Source organism: Lagenorhynchus albirostris, chromosome 18 (assembly GCF_949774975.1).
Source record: "Lagenorhynchus albirostris chromosome 18, mLagAlb1.1, whole genome shotgun sequence".
NCBI lineage: Eukaryota > Metazoa > Chordata > Mammalia > Artiodactyla > Delphinidae > Lagenorhynchus > Lagenorhynchus albirostris.
The window spans coordinates 64,421,211-64,442,135 of record NC_083112.1 but is presented as its reverse complement, the minus strand read 5'-3'; the positions used below and the strand labels follow the sequence as shown (position 1 = coordinate 64,442,135).

The 20,925-nt window shown below is 45.6% G+C and overlaps 1 protein-coding gene across 1 annotated transcript in view; it reads left to right on the top strand.

The window, feature by feature from the left end:
- Positions 1-7,771: 7,771 nt before the first annotated feature.
- The window catches only part of ABCC4 (ATP binding cassette subfamily C member 4), a 220,749-nt gene continuing 207,595 nt past the window's right edge, over positions 7,772-20,925 (top strand). Inside the window, exon 1 of the mRNA XM_060128752.1 lies at positions 7,772-8,099. Within this exon, the coding sequence (XP_059984735.1) occupies positions 8,026-8,099 (74 nt within the window). The 5' untranslated portion in view covers positions 7,772-8,025. The remainder of the gene's footprint in view (positions 8,100-20,925) is intronic.

The window sequence follows — 20,925 nt, the reverse complement described above, 5'->3', positions numbered from 1 at the left end:
GTTTTAAATGAGAAGAGAAACCTTATCTCTCTTGTCTTAGACCTCCTAAAGGTTTGAGGAGCTCTGAGCCAGGAACAGGGTGAAGATCAAATGTATATTTCTAATTATAAATCACAATAACACGGTCTTCAGTGTTCATCCGTGCTGCAGCATGTGTCAGAATTTCCTTCCTTTTTAAGGCTGAAAGATACTCTATTGCATGTTTACCACATTTTGTTTATTCATCCCAGAAATAACACTTTTGAATGCATTTATTTTCTTCAAATAAATCTTGACATACAGGGAATTCCCTTGCTGTCCAGTGGTTAGGACTCCGCACTTCCACCGCAGGGGGTACAGGTTTGATCCCTGGTCAGGGAACTAAGAGCCCTGGGTGGCACGGCCAAAAAATTAAAAAAAAAAAAACAAAATGAAAACTAGTATCTCTTTAGGAAAAAAATCTTGACATACATATTCAGATGGGTTTCATATACGGACAAAAAGTCTGAAGTTATTTATTTCCCTCTTGTGCTGATATCCACTTTTTAGCTCATTTTTTTAAAAGCTGAACATAGAACTAACAGGATTCTTTCTCCCTTCTCTCCTACAGATTAGTCTATGTTTTACCTGTAAAAGTAGTGAGTGACTAGTAAATATTCAGCAAATATTGCTGAGAGATAGGTAAGAGCTGTTCTCATGTGAAGTGTGATTGAAGAATCTAATTCTGACCAAAAATTTATTCTACAATAGGTAATTATATAATCTGTGCCATTTCTAGGCTTTTAAGCTCATAAATACTTTAAAATTGTGTTTTCTTGGACTGGGCAATTAAAAAAAAAAATCCATGTCTCTGCTGTACAAGCTGATTTTTCTGCTGTTGTGATCATCCTGGTCCAGGGTTTGGGGAGCACGGCGTTCCAATCATTCTACCCAGCACGATTCTGGTGACACCACTTCACCTTGCTCTGAGGCAACCATTTGCTCCAGCAAACTGTCTTTATACACATCCAGCCTCCTGGTTCTAAATTGCATCAAGTACCTCAGAAATGTTGATGCAACGATTACTTCTTTACTTTCTGTTTGTGACTCTAAAATCATATCTGAAGATGAAGAGAGAGGCAGCCCGAAGTGGCAGGAAGTTCATGGGCTTTGGGACCAATATCTGTGTTCAAATCTTGTTGTTTTTCCATTTTGGAAAATTCGCTTCACCTTTGTCTAAACTTTATTACCTGTAAGAAGATAATTATATATACCCTATCCCTATTGCAAGGATTTAGTGAGATGATAAAAGGGTACAGTTACACATTCAATGAAGGGTAGTTATTGTTAGTGAATGAAAAATACCACTTTTTGCCGAACAGTTGCCTTATATGACATAACCTTTGGTCAGAAGCATAATTACAGACTGATTATAAATTCCTTGGAAGGCTGGATTTTTTGGTGTGTTTTTCATATGAATATTGGTACGTAGTTCATTTGCTATGTGTTGCTGAGAAAGCTAACATCAGCGATGATTTTATTTAGTAACAGTTTTTGTTCTTTCAACACTGCCTTCTGAAATTTAGAAAACCTCTGTTAATCTGTATAATGTAGTACAGCATTTATTTTATTTTATTTATTTACTTATTTTTTTGGCCACGCAGCACCGCAGGCCAGATCTTAGTTCCCTGACCAGGGATCAGATGAGCACACCCCTGCCGTGGAAGGGTGGAGTCTTAACCACTGGACCACCAGGGAAGTCACTACAGCATTTCTTTTAAAACTTTTTTTCCCTCAGGAAAAATAAGGTTTGCCTTAGTTTTTAATTACCCATAATGTGACAATACAGAAATAAACAATTATTTGGAATATTTGGAATATTTTCATTTGGAATATTTTCTTCCAGTGTTTCTTGTTTCACGCATTCTTGTGCAAAATTGTTATAATGGTTTCATCTCATTATATGAATATTTTCTGTTGTATTAGTTTGGTCCCCTGAAACTAAACTCTAGGACAAGAATTTGAATGCAGTAGATTAATTTGGTAGTGGTCCCAGGAAACGCTGGTAATGGAGGGGGTAAGTGAGACAAGAAAGGGAATGAAGGCAGCAAAGGTTATATTATCAAGCATTTTCCCGGGATGGGCTACTGGAGCATAATCCTGCTGGGTAACTTTAGGAGACAGTGTGGAACACAAGCCTCATGGTTAACTTCTTTGAGGAGTGAGTGAGTTGGGGTATTTATACTCCTGTCTGTCTGTTGACTGAAGGCTTCTGGGGGAGGAGAGCAGAGACATTAAATTCCCTGGTGCTCTGGGCCTGCCTTGTACTTGAGCAGAGCTGACTGTGGTGGCAGACAAAGCCCTCAGGCAGAGTTGCAGGAAGTCAGGCTGGTGTGAAATGTAAGGGGCCAGGGCTTATGGGCAGGCACTGACATCATTGACTCGTCCATGTTATTAAACACTGGCTACAGAACAGTCTACAGCGTGGAGGAGTGCCTTCTCAAGGGTTGTACTCCTGTAGTTATTTCTTTTTCCATTTTCTGCTCCTCCTCACAGCAAAATTTCTCACAGGAGTTGTGCATAACCACTGTCTCCACACCTTCACACACTGTTCTCTGCTCAACACATTTTTATAGTGTTTCTATCTCTCTTTAAAATACTGCTTTTCCGAAGTCACCAAAACCCTCCACTTTGCCAAATCCAATTGTTACTCTTCAGTCTTCAACTTACTAGCTTCTCACAAGCATAGGTTCCAGCTTTTCCTGCACTTCTGTCTCCTTTGGCTTCTCCCTCTCTCTCTTTCCCTTTGTTTCCATACATCTTAGTTCTTTAAGGAAAATTCTAAGTAAATATAGGAAAATCAGTATTTTATATAATCGGGGTTATATACACATTTAAAAAATAAAATTTGGCGATATTTTTAGCATTCTTAAAATACTTCACATTAAAAGAAGAGGGAAAATTTACTAACCATTTAGAGACACTTATAAACCATTAGCAAACCAAATCGCCTTGTGATAACATTCGCTTCTCCAGCTGTCATTCTTTAGGCAAGTTCAGTTTCACAGAAGACAACTGAGGCCAAAAGGCATATAAGTTGCCAAAATTATATGTACAAACTCATTATTCCTAGCAGAGAGCCTCAGATCCTTACTTTGAAGCCTATTCAGTATTACTTTACAAGCCGGTTTAAAAGCATTTAAGGCGGGGGTGGGGGGCGCTTCCCTGGTGGCACAGTGGTTAAGAATCTGGCTGCCAATGCAGGAGACATGGGTTCGAGCCCTGGTCCTGGAAGATCCCACATGCCACGGAGCAACTAAGCCCGTCCGTACATCACAACTACTGAGCCAGCGTTCTAGAGCCTGTGAGCCACAACTACTGAGCCCATGTGCCAACAACAAATGAAGCCTGCGCGCCTAGAGCCTGTGCTCCACAACAAGAGAAGCCACTGCGGTGAGAAGCCCGCGCACCGCAAAGAAGAGTAGCCCCCACTTGTCACAGCTAGAGAAAGCCCATGCACAGCAATGAAGACCTAACTCAGCCAAAAAAAAAAAAAAGAAAGGCATTTAAAAGTAAAATAGTATTAAAAAAAGTTAGAGAAGAAATAAAAATGTAGAAAAAATAGACGTGAATTTTTTAAAGTTTAAACTTTTTGTTTTTTTGTTGTTATTCAATATATACACATAGATCAGTAAACCCCTATACCTATGTTTCATTAGGCCCAAGAGTATTGCACCAAATGACACAATACCACATGCTGGTAACTGTAAGGTCGGATCTTAACAAACGGCACCACGAAACAGGAAAGCTTCAAGTGAGCTTTATTAGGGAGCGCTCCCGGGCGAGGTTCACCGGTCCGAGAGAAAGGGGGCCAGAGAAGTCGCACCCGGGCGAGGGTTGGGCAAGATTTTATAGGGGAAGAAGGGAAAGGGGTGTGGTGAATCTGGGAGGGTGCAGGGTATTCCTTATTTGGTGGTCTTTTCGGGTATCCTGGGGGACCGTTAGTCCCGCCCCTCGAAAGGCGGGAAGGCTGGGCTGGGTTCAAAGTCCCTAGGTCAGTTCCTGGAACTGGGTGGTCCGGAATGTCTCCAGGGCAGTTTCTGGAACTGGGTGGTCCGGAGAATTTCGGTCTGATGCAACCTGTGAATCTGATTGTGTTCCCCTGCCTCGGGCCAGTTGGCCTTACAGTAATGATACTAAATAATTAATAACATTTGTCATTATGTTCTGCCCACTCTGAGAATGGAGGGCCATCAGCAATACATTTTAGAAAAATGCCCATCAAAAAAGTCAACATTTTTTGTTTTAATATTGAAACATAATGGAATTTATTTCCATTATTTCCATTACAATAAAAGCCTTCACCCAAAGGTGTGTCTCTGAGGATGGAAATTGCTAAATTGTAAGCTCTGTGAGGGTATGAAACTTACATTTCATTTAGATGCAATTTGCTACTTCTATACCTACAGCTTCCCTGAGAGTTCATATCTAAAAGGAATGAAGGGGGGGACTTCCCTAGGACTCTGAGCTCCCAATGCAGGTGGCCTGGGTTCATCCCTGGTCAGGGAACTAGATCCCACACGCATGCCGCAACAAACATCCTGTTGCTGCAACTAAGACCCGGCACAGCTAAAATAAATACCTAAATATTAAAATAAATAAATAAGTAAAAGGAATGAAGGGAAGTCTTTTCAGAAAACCAAAAAGAAATTCTAAAGTTTTTAATGTTCAGGAAGAGTGCTTCAGCTTTTAACCCCTGAATGTTATATATCTATGAGTATCTAAAACAGATTAAACAATATGCAATACAAATTAATTTTATAAATCTATTTCTTACCTCAAATTCTATTTCTCTTAGTTTAATATATAATAAAACCTTTTTTAATGAAGAAAAAAATGGACCCGATGATGGTAATTTGCAAGGGATGGAAAGGAAATTATTATGATAACTTTGGTAGTGTTTATACATTATTTCTAAAAATTGACAGGAGAAAAGCTAAGTCTACCCTTCTAATTTTCTTGAGTTGAAGAAAGCTGTATCTCTATCAGATGCTATATAAGACTGAAATTCTCTAAGGGATCAATGGGGATATTTTATTAATACAGAATCGAATCTATAACTTAAAAAAAATCTATTTCCACTATTATAACATTTCACCTTTTGGATAAATAGTCTTCATCAGTGTCTTACCAGTGTTTCATAGATTTTTTTTTCCCTTTTCTTTCCTCCTTCCTACCTTCCTTCCCTTCTTTCTCTCTTTTTTTTTTTGGAAGGGCAAGTACAGAGATTTCTCATATCTGCCCTGTCCCCGCACTCCATAGCCTCCCCACTACCAACAGTCCTCCACTAGCGTGATACATTTGCTACAATTGATAAATCCACACTTACACATCCTAGTCACCCGAAGTCCATAGTTTACATTAGGGTTCACTCTTGGTGTTGTGCATTCTATGGTTTTGGAAAAATATATAATGACATTTCCATCATTATGGTATCATACAGAGTATTTCCATTGTCCAAAAATCCTCTGTGCTCCACCAGTTCATCCCTCACTCCCACCTCCATCCTCTGGCAGCCACTGATTTTTTATTGACTCCATAGTTTTGCGTTTTGTCATATAGTTAGCATTATACAGTATGCAGCCTTTTCAGGCTGGCTTCTTTCACTTAGTAGTAAGCATTAAGCTTCCTCCATGTCGTTTCATGGTTTGGTAGCTCATTTCTTTTTTGTGCTGAATAATATTCCATTGTCTGGATGGGTCAGTTTATCCATTCACCTACTGAAGGATGTCTTGGTTACTTCCAAATTTTGGCAGTTATGAATAAAGCTGCTATAGGCATTTCACAGATTCAAAAAAATTCCTTTCCCTTCCTTCAAAATTGAACATAAAATCAACCAGCTTACTTCCAATATGCATCCAAACCAGACTGAAGAGGTGCCTCCTTTGGTCTACTTCATACTCTCTCCATATTTGCATTAATTGCTTTATTGAATTAGCATACTGTTTTCTCCATCTTCCATGTATTTATTTTAAACAATGCAGGAAAATGCAATAAAACACCCAAATGGATCGACAAGTGCCATTACAATACAGAGATGGTGGTTTAATGGAAACTGAAAAAATTGACTCATGGGCAGAGATGGTTGGTTCATGCTCAGAAACTGCAAACTCCCAGATGGTTTTGGGAAGACATTTTTATAGGCAAAATTTGGGGTGAGGGCTGCAGGGTGTGTGAATTTCTTCAGATTGGTTGCTGTGAGGTAACAGGGCATTCCAGTAATCCTGTGCTCAGCCTGAAGTTACCGTCCTCCACCTGGCTTTATTTCCAGCAGAAGAACTCAAAGATATTTTTATGTATATTCCTTGAGGAGGAACCAGGATCCTGCTTTAATCACTGCACTATAGTTTGATTGTTCCTCCTTTGTTTCTGCAGTCTCTTACTTCCACGATTAGCAACTATGTGAATCTGCTCTTTGCAACAGGGAGGTCTAGGCGGCTATTTATCCTGCAAATAAGAAAGGAGGGGACAAAGACAGGCTTTTGCGCCCAGAAGGACCCCACAGGGTTGTGCTTAGTTACAGATTTTTTCATCTTGCATAACTGACGGTACAAGCCGTTGTTTTTTTAAAAATTGAAGTATAGTTGATTCACAACCTTGTGTTAAAAGCCATTATTAATAACACCATTTTAGCCAAGGTACATGGGAAATTATCAAAGTGATCTTGTTATAAGCACCAAGAACTTTGATCTTCCCTCATTTAGGGTAGAAGGGATGAGAAACTGCTGAGCTGGTAAGATGGCCACACAAATAACTAAACACTTATGAGTGGGAGCCCAAGATTTTGTTCATTCAGTCCTACAGTCATTCATTCACTCAAGGTGCATTCTAGGTACTTTCCACACACACTGTCCATCCACCAAACCATGCTGGACTCTCGCTTGAGTCCAAATCAGAATTCATCATTTATTGATTTTAAGACCTTGGTCAAAGTTCTGTCCTTAAGCCTCATCTTTTTCATCTGTGAAATAGGGATAATAATGCCTTCTTAAATAGGGCATTGTTAGAGTGAAAAGTGAGATCCGGTCCCCAGAAATTCGAAAAACCGTGTTTTGTAAACATATGTCACTGTTCTTCCACTAGGATCTGAGCACATGACGAAAGAAATCAGAAGGCAGTCTCTCTCTCCCCATATTCCCCTTTCCTCATCTAAGAGGGCAGCAAAAAGCTCACAGAGGTCCCTCGCACAGTGCAGCAATGTGAGATGCTAAAAGCCTGTCCCCAGTGGCAACATGCAGTCATCTTCCAAAATCATTTGAGTTCTAACCCTGTGTTACTTTTCTCTAGCTCTTGCAGCTCTACGAACATAATCTGTGCTAAGCCCTGCTGTTGTCTGTGGTCAAATGCTCGGCCGCAGGTAGGAGACCTTCCCCCAGGACTCCAGTTTGGTCAGGATGAGGGCAGGGGGCCCAGAGGGCCGACTGCTAACGCCTTCTGCCCGCTTTCTCCCGGCGTTTGGAAAGCGGCTGCCGAGGGGGCGTTTCTGAGCAGCAGGGGCGGGCAGATATGGCGCCTCCCCTCTCCACCTTCTGGGTGGGTGCCTGGGCTAGCAGCAAGAACTACGGCAGAGTTTGCAGCCAGGTGTTAGCACGTGGCCGCCTAGGCGCGGAGCCCGGTGTTCCCTGCGCTCGGCCTACCCGCCTCTATCCAAAGGCGCCGGCGGCCTTGCCTCACACCTTCGCCAGGCTCCCTACTGCGTCCGCGCGGCCAACCTTTTGTGCCGCCGCCCCCGCACGCGGCCTGTAGCTCTAGGCTCCCAGGGATCCGGCAGCAGCGCATTGCCGGCTTCCTCCAGGCGGCCCCGGGAGGCGGCGCGGCCTGGGAGGCGGGGACCCGGAGGGCCACAAGCGCTCGGCTCCCGGAAGCGAGTGGTTCTCTGGCTCCCGGAGCGCGGATCCGCGCGGCAGCCTGAGGTCCAGCATCCCAGCCGACGCCTCCAGGAGCAGCGCGAGCGGCGCCCACGCCGGAGCAGCGCCACCCCGGCCAGCGCCCGTCCTGGCCCGCAAGATGCTGCCGGTGTACCCGGAGGTGAAGCCCAACCCGCTGCAGGACGCGAACCTCTGCTCCCGCGTGTTGTTCTGGTGAGCGCCCCGCCTGAGCCGTGACACCCCTTTCCGCCGCGGGCCGGCGCCTGGCGCCTTTCAGGGGCAGAGGGCTGCGGCGAGCAAGCGCTTTCCGCCGGCGCCCAGGCCGCTGGGCTTCTTGCTGCTGGCGGGGCCGCCCCGCACTAGCCTCCTGGTACCCGCCTGCGCGCGGCGGCGGAGGAGAGGGCCGGCGATTGGGACCTGGCGGCGGCGGCACCGGGTGTCCTTGCCTTTCCGCTCGCCGCCGCGCCGGCTTCCAGTTCCCGGGAGCGGCGGGAGCAGGAGGCGGGGAGGCTGAGACCCTAGGCTGCCCGCTGGGAACCGGCCGCCAGCGGGAGGAGGGACTGCACCCTCCCCAGCCCCCGACTCCACCTCTGAACTGCACCCTTGTTTCTTTTTTTCGTAAGCAAGCAGCTTATGAACAGCTTCCTTTATGTGACTAGTGCCCTGGACCAGTCGCCGTCTTCCAATAATGTCCCCACCTTTCACCATATTCCGTATGTCTTATGTGACAGCAGCGTTCCAACTCCTCCGGGCTCCCTCTGTGTCTGTGACCCTGTCTCCCTCCCTCCCTCTCTCCGTGTGCGTCTCTCAGTGTCCTGGTGCGTAGTTAAGGCAAATTTCTAGTGGATTAAAAAACACTCTTAATTTGTATTTAATGAACGGGGACACTATTCGAGAACACGTTTTGCTTTTGCCTGGGACTCACAGCCACGACTGGAGTGTGTATTTGACCAGCCCTGTCCCTACTGGGAATCTTTCCACTTCCACCTTTGAGGACCACTCTGGGGGTGGGGTCCCTGAAGTCTGTGGGGTCTTACCCAGGTCTCTAGCCTTCAGAGAAGTGTTCTGTGGTCTTGGTGCAGGTGGTCTGCCCAGGAGTCCCATGGTCTTGAAACCACTGAAGAGTCCTTGAGTTGAGAGGAAACACCAATGAAAAATGGTTCAGAGAGAAGCTCTTTAACTGAAGTTTTCCATCTAGTAGCTGGGACTACTAACTTCAACCTTTGGGCTTTAGTCACACTTGCTTGATTGTTAGATCTTTTGTTTCAGGACCCTAACCCATTCATCTTTCCCATATATTCTATTTCCTGTTTTTAGTGGGACAGCCTAGGGGATCCCCCGGGGATGGGAGCTCCTATGCTTGTTTTGATGGTGGTGGTTTCAGTTTGTGTAGCTACGTCTCTTGGACATTTGGTGGCCTTTCAGGATCGAGAGGGTCCTAGAAGAAGAAACATGGGTGTGGTTACAGTAACTTCAGGCAGGGCAAGGAACTCTCCAAGCCCATTCTGTTGGTGGACTTTGAAAATGTATGCGAATGGAAATGGGAAGGTGAGGACTTCTCATTGATTTTGGTAGGCACCCATTTCCAGTTTTCCTGCTGGAGGGCAAGGACCTATTATTATCTCTTATTTTACAGCTGAAGGCACCGAAGCAGAGAGGTTGAATAAGTTGTCTACTATCACACAGCTAGTAAGTGGTGGAGAGGCGCCGTTAACCAGGCAGTCTGGCTTCTGAGCCTGTGTACCCTGTGTATGTAACTGCAGTTCTGAGCTGCTTCTGTTTGTATACTCGTTGGTAAACGCACAGAGAAGGCGATTGCAAACACATCTTTGTTCTTGTCGGCAGGAGTTTCTCAAGGGAAGTTCTTAGCAGCTGCTGGAGGTCATGGTATGTGATACATCTCTATAACCAAGCTAAAGGGCGGCTGTTCTCAAAGTGTGGTTCTCAGCATCCTCATCGCCTGGGCATTTGTTAGAAATGCAAATTCCCCTGCACTCATTCTAGGCCAGTTCTGTAAAATTAGAAACTCTTGGGATGGGTGGGGTTTAAACAAGCACTCCAGGTGATTCTTTTTTTTTTAACATCTTTATTGGAGTATAATTGCTTTACAATGGTGTGTTAGTTTCTGCTTTATAACAAAGTGAATCAGTTATACATATACATATGTTCCCATATCTCTTCCCTCTTGCGTAAGCACTCCAGGTGATTCTGATGGAAGGTTGATGCTGGCCACAGCTTTAAGTCACTTCTCCCACTGGCATTGTTACTTAAGTCTTAACTTTTAAAAAGGGGTCCAGGACTTCCCTGGCGGTCCAGTGGTTAAGACCCCACTTTTCCACTGCAAGGGGCACGGGTTTGATCCCTGGTCCAGGAACTAAGATCCCGTATGCCACGCGGCCAAAATAAGAAAGAAGGGGGGCGGGGTCCAGAGTTTGCGAAGTTAGTTGTTGACCATGATTGCCATCCTGTATTCAAAGTCTGAGGTACCTTAGTGATTTCCTTGTGTCCCCAACTTGGCTGTCACGGGAAAGCTGAAATGAGCCCAGCCAGGAAGTTCCGCCCAGAGAGAAGGCCCACCTTGTAGAGAAAAGTCAAGTTTTCATCTTCTCATTGGGTATGTGCTTCTTAAATTTCATCTGGGGTTTAGTGTTTCCACAGCACGGGCTGCGCACATAGGATCTAAGGAGTCATGCACTATGGCTATTGATAATTTTTGTGGATTTTAGGAAAGAATATATATTTTTCTATTTCTGTAAGAAATTTAAAACTATAGAGCAAGACGAAAAGAATAAGGGTGTGTTTCTGTTAGCCAAGCACACTTGCTGATATTTGGTCGTTTCTTAGTCTTTCCCCTAGAAATCTTTATGCACACCTCGTGCCCACATTCGTCTTTTCTATAAAAGGAAATCGTTTTGAATCCTGAACCCTTCTTAATTTTCTATGGTTAACATTTACTTACGGCATTAAATAAGCATGGTATTAAAACATGGTATTTAATTGCAGTTTATGCAGTCTTTCACTTTTGTCCAGCACGGTTATATTGCTAATTATGATGTGATGTGTACCCACGACCTTGTATTTTGGCGCATCTTTCCTTTTTCTATATTCTCAGAAGTAAAATAACCAGTGAAAGGCTACATTGTTTTCCATCAGGTTTGGGCCAATTTGCCCTCTTAATAGCTGTTTGTGAGCTCATTTCATTGTCAGCTTTGAGTATGTGAATTACATTTTTCTAGGTCTAAAGTTAAAAATAATATCAAACTCGTTTTTTTTTGTTTGTTTGTTTTGTTTTTTTGGGCTGCGCCACGAGGCATGCGGGATCTTAGTTCCCGGACCAGTGATGGAACCCGGGCCCCCTGCATTGGAAGCGCGGAGTGTTAACCACTGGACCGCCAGGGAAGTCCCCCAATATCAAACAGTTTTAATTTGAATTTATTTGATTTGCAGAAATGGAACCTTTTTTTGGTGTCTATTGACCATTTATTTGTACTTTTTTGAATTGTGTATTAATAGATTTTTTTCCTATGAGGGATTTATATTTTTGAAATAACTTGTAATAGTGCTTATAATTTTCCAGATTTTCATTTCTCTTAGCTTAGAGGTTTTAAATTATATATCATTAAGTATATCAAGCTTTTCTTTTTGGTTTCTCCTGTTGCTTTTGTAATACCTTTTCTAAATCCCAGCATCATCTAAATCTCTGTAAGCATTTTACGTTACTTCTTGTTTCATTTCTAACAATAAAGCCAGCTAGAATTTCTCTTAGTGTTAGATATAAGATAGGCCCCATTTTTTCTGAAACAGCCCATCTTCCTATCATGGTTTATTGAATAATTCTTGCTCATCCCCATTATTGGAAATAAGTGGCATAAATTATGAACCGTGTCCAGTCTGCTGAGACTCTTCCTGGTCATGTTCCCACTGTCCTGCACAGCAGGCCTCTGGGGTGTGCTCTGTACTTCTCTCCCACCCTCGTCCCAGAGGCCAGCAGTTTGAGGGTTAGTGTGGGACCTGTCCCCAGAGATGAGGGTTGAGTAGGGTCTTTGGCCAGATGCACTTGGCCCATCAGGGAGTGGTTAAATTGTAGCTCCCCTGGACGCTGACCACATCTCAGCTGGTGAACTGTCACCTTGCAAAGGGAGTGCTGTGGTGGAAACTGCCCCTGGTGTCCAGACAGACTCTGGAGACTCCTGTCAGAGAAGCTGATGACATGAGGGGGGACGTGAACTGGCTGAGTGCTGAGATGTTTGGGGAGGTTGGTCCTGTCAGGCCCTCAGTAAATACTGATCGTGAATGCACAGAAATGTATAATTCCAAACTAGGATTCTTTGCACCATTTTCTCCAAATGCTGTAGATGCAGGCTGCGTGAGCTTCCCAGGGCTCTTTCTCCGGCTTTGGTTTGTTCCCCTTTCTTAGGTGTCTAGTTTGATTAGTTCTGGCAATTTTATACAATAACTCCAGCACCGTGGAAGATGAAGAACACCCTAAAGGTGTATTAAAATTTACTGCTAAGTCCTTACAGTGAAATGCACAGTGTAACAAATTTAAGTTTCCTTCCTATAGTATATTCTTGGTTTTGGGGGTCTCTATAGTCCTCATCTGCTCAGCCTGAGAGGTATCAACTAGTGTCCATTCAGATGTGTCACGTGAATAATTTGCCTTTCTGAGTCTTCCAGGAGTCCCCCAATGTGTTGACTCCCTTCCCTTTGTTGATCTGAAACAGACTGTCAGATATTTCTCCAGCAAATATGGGTTTATTTGGGATCAGCAGAGAGTTGCAATTCAGGGTCTGCAGCCATGGCGAGCCATGTGTACGTCTCCAAAGGGCAGGGGAAGGAGAACTCTTATAGAGGGGAAAAGAGAGTTGCGAGGGCTGTTGTCGTAAGCAGAGTCCATGGCTTTTCTTTCTCCTTTTTAAAAAAAATAAATTTATTTCTTTTGGCTGCGTTGGGTCTTTGTTGCTGTGCGCGGGCTTTCTCTAGTTGCGGTGAGCGGGGGCTACTCTTCATTGCGGTGTGCGGGCTTCTCATTGCGGTGGCTTCCCTTGTTGCGGAGCATGGGCTCTAGGCGCGTGGGCTTCAGTGGTTGCAGCACGTGGGCTCAGTAGTTGTGGCTCGTGGGCTCTAGAGCACAGGTTCAGTAGTTGTGGCACACGGGCTTAGTTGCTCCGCGGCATGTGGGATCTTCCTGGACCAGGGCTCAAACCTGTGTCCCCTGTGTTGGCAGGCGGATTCTTAACCACTGTGCCACCAGGAAGCCCCATGGCTTTTCATTGGCTGAGTCCTTGGCAGGAAAGAAGAGGAGTCTGTCTGCTTGCCTTTGGGCTCTGATATTTTTGCAGGCGTGAGAGCTCCCCCTCCTGGTCTCCCAACTATTTAATTGAGGTTCCTGTTTGTTAATTTTTTTACCCTTCCCTGTCTGTCTCCCAGGCTATGTCTGCTATGTGGGGTGTGGAACACCTTCATCCTAAATCTTGCCTGTAACTTTTTGATGGATCCAGGGAACCCTGTCCCTCTTACCATGAGGCTGTTTCCATGGGTTTCCTCTTTGTGTGAGATAAGCCCTTGTAAGAGTTTTCTGTGTTTCTGTGTCCACCAGGGATAAAATGAAGGTGAATACCTGTAATGCAGTGGGAAGGTCTGGACTTAGGTTTGGATGGACTCAGGTCTTATCTTCAGCCCTGCAGTTCTATGTAGCTACGTGCAAGTGAATCTCAGCCTCCCCTGGCTTAAAATTGGGAGGCTGGAGATAATCCTAATGCAACGGACCCAGTCCAGAGTTACGGCCTCAGCTTGTTGGGGCCAGGGGATGCCTGAAGACAGGAAGGTAACTTTTAGGTCTGTTCAAAGATTATTCCTTTAAAGATCTCTTTATGTTAGGTAAATACCTAGGGATAACGGAAAATGGCAGGGGGTAAACTGAATACTTCCTTCAGATGTTAACTCATGTTTTCCCATTTTCAGCAGTATTTTCTGATGTGCTGTTAAAAATGCAGATGCAGGGCTCTTTCCCTCCCTGCCTCAAGGTATTCAGATTCTGGTAGGTGTGGAAGGGACCTGCTAAGTTTATTCACAGCACTTAACGTGCAATTAGTCCTCAGAGATGGAACCATTTAGATAACAATACACATAACCACTAACACCTATTGAATGCTTCCTCTGGGCTCAGAATCTTACTCATTATTTTTACTTTGTTCAAATTTTTATTTATTTATTTTTGGCTGCTTTGGGTCTTGTCGCTGCCCGCTGGCTTTCTCTAGTTGCGGCGAGCGGGGGCTGCTCTTCCTTTCAGTGTGTGGGCTTCTCATTGCGGTGGCTTCTCTTATTGCAGAGCCCGGGCTCTAGGCACATGAACTTCAGTAGCTGTGGCGCAGGCTCAGTAGTTGTGGCGCACGGGCTTAGTTGCACCGTGGCACGTGGCATCTCCCCGGACCAGGGATCGAACCTGTGTCCCCTGCATTGGCAGGTGGATTCTTAACCACCGTGTCACTAGGTCAGTCCCAGTTTTTAATGTCTCATTTAACCCTCAGACATTCCTATGAGTCAGTGCGGCAGGCATCCTGTGAAAGAGGAAATCTAGGTCCAGAGAGGAGCCTCATAGCTGGGAGGTCTGAAGGCCCCAGCTGGGACTCCACCCACATCCTCAGCACACCCAGGAGGCTGGCAGTACTCACTGTCCTGTCTGCCTGGCTTTAGCTCCCACAGGTTGGGTGAATAATAAATGAATATGCTGACAGTTAAAACTTATGTTAGTGACTGAATATGCTCTTTACATAGGCATGCATCTGGAGCATGTTTTCCTACGTTCTGTTTGTTATGCTGCTGCCCGAATTGCTGAGTGGGTCGTTGGCATCCTTATTCCTCCAGTCCTGAAGGCATCAACCTGTCAGTTCCCCTCGACTTCTTCAGCCTCATCTGCTGACATCAGATCCTGTTGATTCAACTTTAGACATGCCTTTGGAGTCATTCATTCATTCAGCAACTGTTTCCTGAGTGTGGATGTGTGGAATTCACAGGAAAGGGGACCACAAAGATGCCACCCTCCTGGAACTTGTGTCCCTCCCCGCCCCTGTTCCGTCCTCACCTAACAGTCTTGGCTTCACGTCTTCCCAACGGGTCTTCCTGCTACCATCCTTTCCCCTAAAACAAATCCATGCCGTCCCCCTGCTTAAAAATCTCTCCTTCCTCCTGCTCTCAAGAGTAATTCTTTAGCATGGCCTTCAAGGATCCTTCAGAGTCTCCTTTCTTAGCCTCATCTTTCATCATTTCTTACACAGCTGGACTTGTCTGATGAGTTGAGGCCGATCTTATAGCTGTCCTGCCTTTGCAGGGCCATCAGAGCCAGGCCTGGGGTCCTGCCTGGTGAAAGGCAGCTGCCGCTGAGTGAGCCGTTGCGTTACCGGGGCTGTGGGAATAGATGCGGGATAGCAGGCCGATGCCCATGTTGTTTTCCCAGCACCATTGCCAGAGGCTCATTTATACAACACTGAGTCCTCATCCAGGTCGGGTACAGTGGAGCAATGCCCCATCTGAAGCCAGATTGCCTGGGTACAGATCTGACCTCTGCAACTTACCTGACCATCCTACGCACCTCACAGGGTTGTGGAGAGCATTAAATGAAGCAAACACTGGTGAAACACTTAGAACAGTGTCTGGCAGATAGCGAGCAGTAAATAAATATTAAAAGACAGCCGTGCCACCTTCTTGTTAGCAGGTGTAAGCTAACGTTTTCGTTTGTAAATTGACACGGCCTATTTCCCAGATGGGTGTGTGCTGCAGGAGGGTATGAAGAAGGTGTGCACTGATTGATGCAGGGTTTTGAGGAGCGGTTGGACGGAGAAGAAGGGGACTCATCCCAGGCAGGAGACGGGCACACGCAGGACACAGAATTCTGCAGAAGGTAGTATGTCCTGAGAATAGAAAGAAGTGTGTGGATGCCCCTCTCTCCCATCTGGCGGTGTTTGCGGTTCTTCAAGGTCACACCCCTCCCCTGTTTCATCCCTGCTGGCTTGCAGACTTCTCTGATCCTTTCTCCTCGTCCTGTACTCCTGACGGACGTCTGTAGCCCGTCTGTGGTTTCTGACGTCGCTCCTCATTCCATTTCCTGGTTTCATGGCCGCTTCTGTGCTGATCTCTTCATGTGGCTAGTCCCCACCTGGTCTTTTCCCAAAACCAGCTCCTGTCTGCCCTCCTTGCAGTGTTATGAGATCAGAGGGTTGGAAGGGAGAGAGCTTCTAGTCCATACTGGATACAGGAATCTCTTCCAGACATTGTGCAATGGGGAAATTTACTGCTCTTGTGTCTTCATATTAAAATGACAGAGTGTGGTCTATTGAGCCAGTTTTCTTTCTTTCTTTCTGTGTCTCCTTTTATGTTTTTGGTCAACACAGGAATTTGACTCCCCATCTTCATATGGGGGCCTTCTGGTATTCAGAGATGGGCTTTACGGACCCATTAAATCTTTAAAGAGAACTGTCTCCAGTTTCCATGCTGCCTTTTTTTAAAAAATTAATTTATTTTTTGGCTGCGATGGGTCTACGTTGCTGCGCGCAGGCTTTCTCTAGTTGTGGCGAGTGGGGTCTACTCTTCGTTGCGGTGCGTGGGCTTCTCATTGTGGTGGCTTCTCTTGTTGCGGAGCACGGGCTCTAGGCGCGCGGGCTTCAGTAGTTGTGGCACATGGGCTTCAGTAGTTGTGGCTCGTGGGCTCCAGAGCGTAGGCTCAGTAGTTTTGGCTCATGGACTTAGTTGATGCGCAGCATGTGGGATCTTCCCGGACCAGGGCTCGAACCCATGTCTCCTGCATTGGCAGGCGCATTCTTAACCACTGTGCCACCAGGGAAGCCCCCATGCTGCCTTTTTTTTTTTTTTTTTTTTTTGTGGTACGCGGGCCTCTCACTGTTGTGGCCTCTTCCGTTGTGGAGCGCAGGCTCAGCGGCCATGGCTCACGGGCCCAGCTGCTCCGCGGCATGTGGGATCTTCCTGGACTGGGGCACGAACCTGCGTCCCCTGCATCGGCAGGTGGACTCTCAACCACTGCGCCACCAGGGAAGCCCCTTAAAATTTTTTTTTTTCCCATGCTGCCTTTTTAAGTGGCAAGGTTTTCAGGCCCTCTTCCATCTGGTTGAACTGAATGCTCTTTAGTAAGGTTTCTTTTAAAAATAAATTTATTTATTTATTTATCTATCTTTGGCTGCACTGGGTCTTCGTTGCTGCGCGCGGGCTTTCTCTGGTTGCGGCGAGCGGGGGGCTGCTCTTTGTTGTGGTGCGCGGGCTTCTCATTGTGGTGGCGTCTCTTGTTGTGGGGCATGGGCTCTAGGTGTGTAGGCTTCACTAGTTGTGGCACGTGGGCTCAGTAGTTGTGACTCATGGGCTCCAGAGCGCAGGCTCAGTAGTTGTGGCACACGGGCTTAGTTGCTCCACCGCATGTGGGATCTTCCCAGACCAGGGCTCGAACCCGTGCCCCCTGCATTGGCAGACGGATTCTTAACCACTGCGCCACCAGGGAAGCCCCTGAATGCTCTTTAGTATCAACATCTTTATTCTCACGTGGCATCTGGAACTGGACAGGTTTGATCTGATCAGAGGTAGTGTTTTAACTAATTACTTAGACAATTTAACAAATAATTTGCGTGCTTGATGTGTTCCAGGTTATGTTCTAGACCACGTGTTGGCAAACTATGACCCACAGGTCAAATCCAGCCTACTGTCTGCTTTTGTAAATGAAGTTTTATTGAAACACAGCTATGCTCATTCATGAGCATGAATGTTGCAACAGATGCGAAGTTGCAACAGAGACTGACCTGCAAAGCCTAAAATGTTTATGATCTAGCTCTTTACAGAAAATGTTTGCTGCCCTGTTCTAGATGTTTGGGATGTCGTAGTGAGCAAAAGAGGTAACAGTCCCTGCCTTCATGTAACTTAAGCTCTAGCAAAGGTGAATAAGTAACCTATAGTATGTTAGGTGGTTATGAGTGCTGAGAAGAGAGAATAAGAAGATGGGGAAAGGAATCAGGAGTGTGTGTGGGGAAGGGAGGTGACAGTTTTAGGGGGGCCAGGGGGAGCTTCACAGAGAAGAACACACTCCAGAGAGATGACCTGGAGGAGATGATGGAGTGAGCTGTGCACATTCAGGGGGAAGGACAAGTGTAAGACAAGAGATGATGGGGACTCTGTTGGCCATTGGAGGACTTGGGCTTCACTCTGCGTGGATGGAATCTACTGAACAGTTTTGAGAAGAGGTGTGACATGATTTGCTCAGGATTTAGTAAGATCACTTCTGGCAGCTGTACTGGAAGTCGACTAAAGAAAGTTATGGGGAGAAATGGGGACACTGGCAGGAGATTTCACAGTAGTTCAGGCCAGAGATGATAGTGGCTTTGACCAGGATGGAAGGAGTGGCAGTGGTGAGTAGCTGGGTTCAGGGAAGAGCTTATTTAAAGGTGGAGCTGTGGGAGAGGGGGTTGGCTTTGATGGTGGAACTTGAGAGGAAGTGACTTTCAAGGTTATCTCTGGATTTGGCCTGAGCACCTGCAAGGATGGAGTCACCATTAAATGAAATGCGGAAGCCTGCAAGAGGAATGGGTTGGAGAAGACCAGGAGTTTGGTCTTAACCGAGTTAAGTTTGAGATGCCTGGTACACCTGGGAGAGGTTGAGCAGGTCATGAGTCAAGGGCTCAGAGAAGTCTGAGCTGGAGATAAGATTTGGGCGTCATCAGCAACGCATACAGTTGAGATGTATTGGACTTCACAGTGCATCCCCATACAAACTTCTATTTTATCTGGTTTTAAGTTCATTTATTTTGTTGATATCAGAGTTCAGCATCTCATTGTTGCCTGTAGAAAGTGCTTTGAAAACTTTTGTTGTCTTTACTTGAGAAAGGACAGGTCCTGGGACTGTCCTCCAGGTTATGGCCAATCTGCTAATGAACACCGTGGGCAGTGGGTGAACTTGACACAGGTATCAGGAGAGGTCGGGAGTTCAGAGGTCTCTTATCTACTGGGTAGTTGTTCTGAAACCCTACAAAGAGAAGACTTGAGGCTAGTTTGACATGATTTCCTCTTAATGATTGCAGGCTGGCTCTTGGTGCTGCCTTTCCTGAATATACTTGGAAATTACCTTCTTCAAACAATTGTTGGCATGTATTATCTGTTAAACTTGCTAGCTCTTAATTTTATCTTAAGTTCCTGCTATTGAGTGTACCGCAGTTTCTCAGCCCTCAGTATGATTGAATCACCTGGGCAGCCCTAAAATTTGAATGCCTGGTCCCTCCCGTTAGGCCAATTTGAATCATCATCTCAGGGCATGGAACCCAGGTATCAATATTTTTAAAAGGTTCCCTACAAGTTTCTGATGGACAGTGAAGACCAAGAACCCCTGATTAAAAACAGTTTCCAAAGGTCAGACATTCTTCTGTGCAAATTTTCGTTTCTGTGGCTGGGGGTTCTGGTCTGCCCTCACCTGCACCCCCTTTTCTAAGTTCCTCTCAAAGCGGGAGAACAACTGGCTTGTTCATCCCCGTGGGGACTCAGCAGGGTGTTGTGGAGGAAGAGAGCTTCCTCTGTGTGGGGATCTTAGATAGACTTGGTCCTTGGGTCCTTGTAGTAAACGCTTGTTGAACCTGGTTTTGTCCTTATCTCGCCAAAGCAGGACATTGAGGAGCTCAGAGTTGAGTCAGGATGACAAATTCCAGAGAGTGAGCTGTGGCATCTGTGTCGCTGTGTTTATTTCCTCACCCTGGGCAGACAGGAATGCCTGGGTTGATTGAGCCTACAAGGGTAATTGAGTGGAAATCTCACACTTGTCAGCAAAAAGCTCGTGAGCGTAAAATTGCTACCCAATAAATTGCTTTTATTTGCAGACCCTTATTGGTGTGTTTTGATGGTCAGGATGTGACTCAGATTAGATGATAAACCCAGCTGGCTACTTCTTTTAACTTCTATTGAAGGGATTCTTCAACTAGGCAGTGTGCACTCTTTTCTCTCTCTGTAAATATAGAAAGGTGTCTGTCCTGTTTTTTTTGGCTGCATTGGGTCTTCATTGCTGCGCGCGGGCTTTCTCTAGCTGCCGCGAGCGGGGGCTGCTCTTTGTTGTGGTGCCCGGGCTTCTCACTGTTGTGGATTCTCTTGTTGCGGAGCACGGGCTCTCGGCGCATGGGCTTCAGTAGTTGTGGCACGTAGGTTCAGTAGTTGTGGCACGTGAGTTCAGTAGTTGTGGCACATGGGCTCAGTAGTTGTGGCTTGCGGGCTCTAGAGCACAGGCTCAGTAGTTGTGGCGCATGGGCTTAGTTGCTCCACGGCATGTGGGATCTTCCCCGGGCCCGGGTTCGAACCCGTGTCCCCTGCATTGGCAGGCAGATTCTTAACCGCTGCATCACCAGAGAAGTCCTATCATGTCTTTTTATTGCTTTAAATGATCAAGTGTTATTTAAGTCTTTATTCATTTGTGACTTAAAAAAGAAAAAAACTATATTGTTAGCTCTTCAAGGGCAGAAACTAGTGTCTTTGGCATCTCTCAGTGCCTAGCTGAGCATCTTGCCCTTAATAGGTTTATTCAGTGATTGTAAATTACTTTAGTCTTAATCTGAGTTTTTCTAACTTGGAGTTGCTGACACCTCCGTCTTAGATGGGAGCAAGCTGAGTATAAGGAGAGGGCATCAGACTGGAGCCAGGGGTCCTAGTCTGGGATCTTACTAGCTGTGTGACCTTAGCAAAACACTTAACCACTCTGGGCTTTGGTACCCTCTTCTAGAAGCTGGCAGAATTAAACCTACTCACAATGTGTTCTAAAAATTAGATTTTAGATTTAGTACAATGAACGAATATAGTTCCATATACTTATTTTTCTCCCCCACTTCCAATCAGGCAGGGCAAGGCAGCAGGGAAGTAATGTGGGAAGTAGTGCAGTGTATGATATCCATCTCTGATGAGTGGAGAAGTGACCCGTTAGTAACTGTCCCATAGAAATTAAGATATATGAAAAAAAGCAACAAAGGGGAATGTAATTTATACTCAGAACTGGGCTGCTGTCTGTGGAAGCACT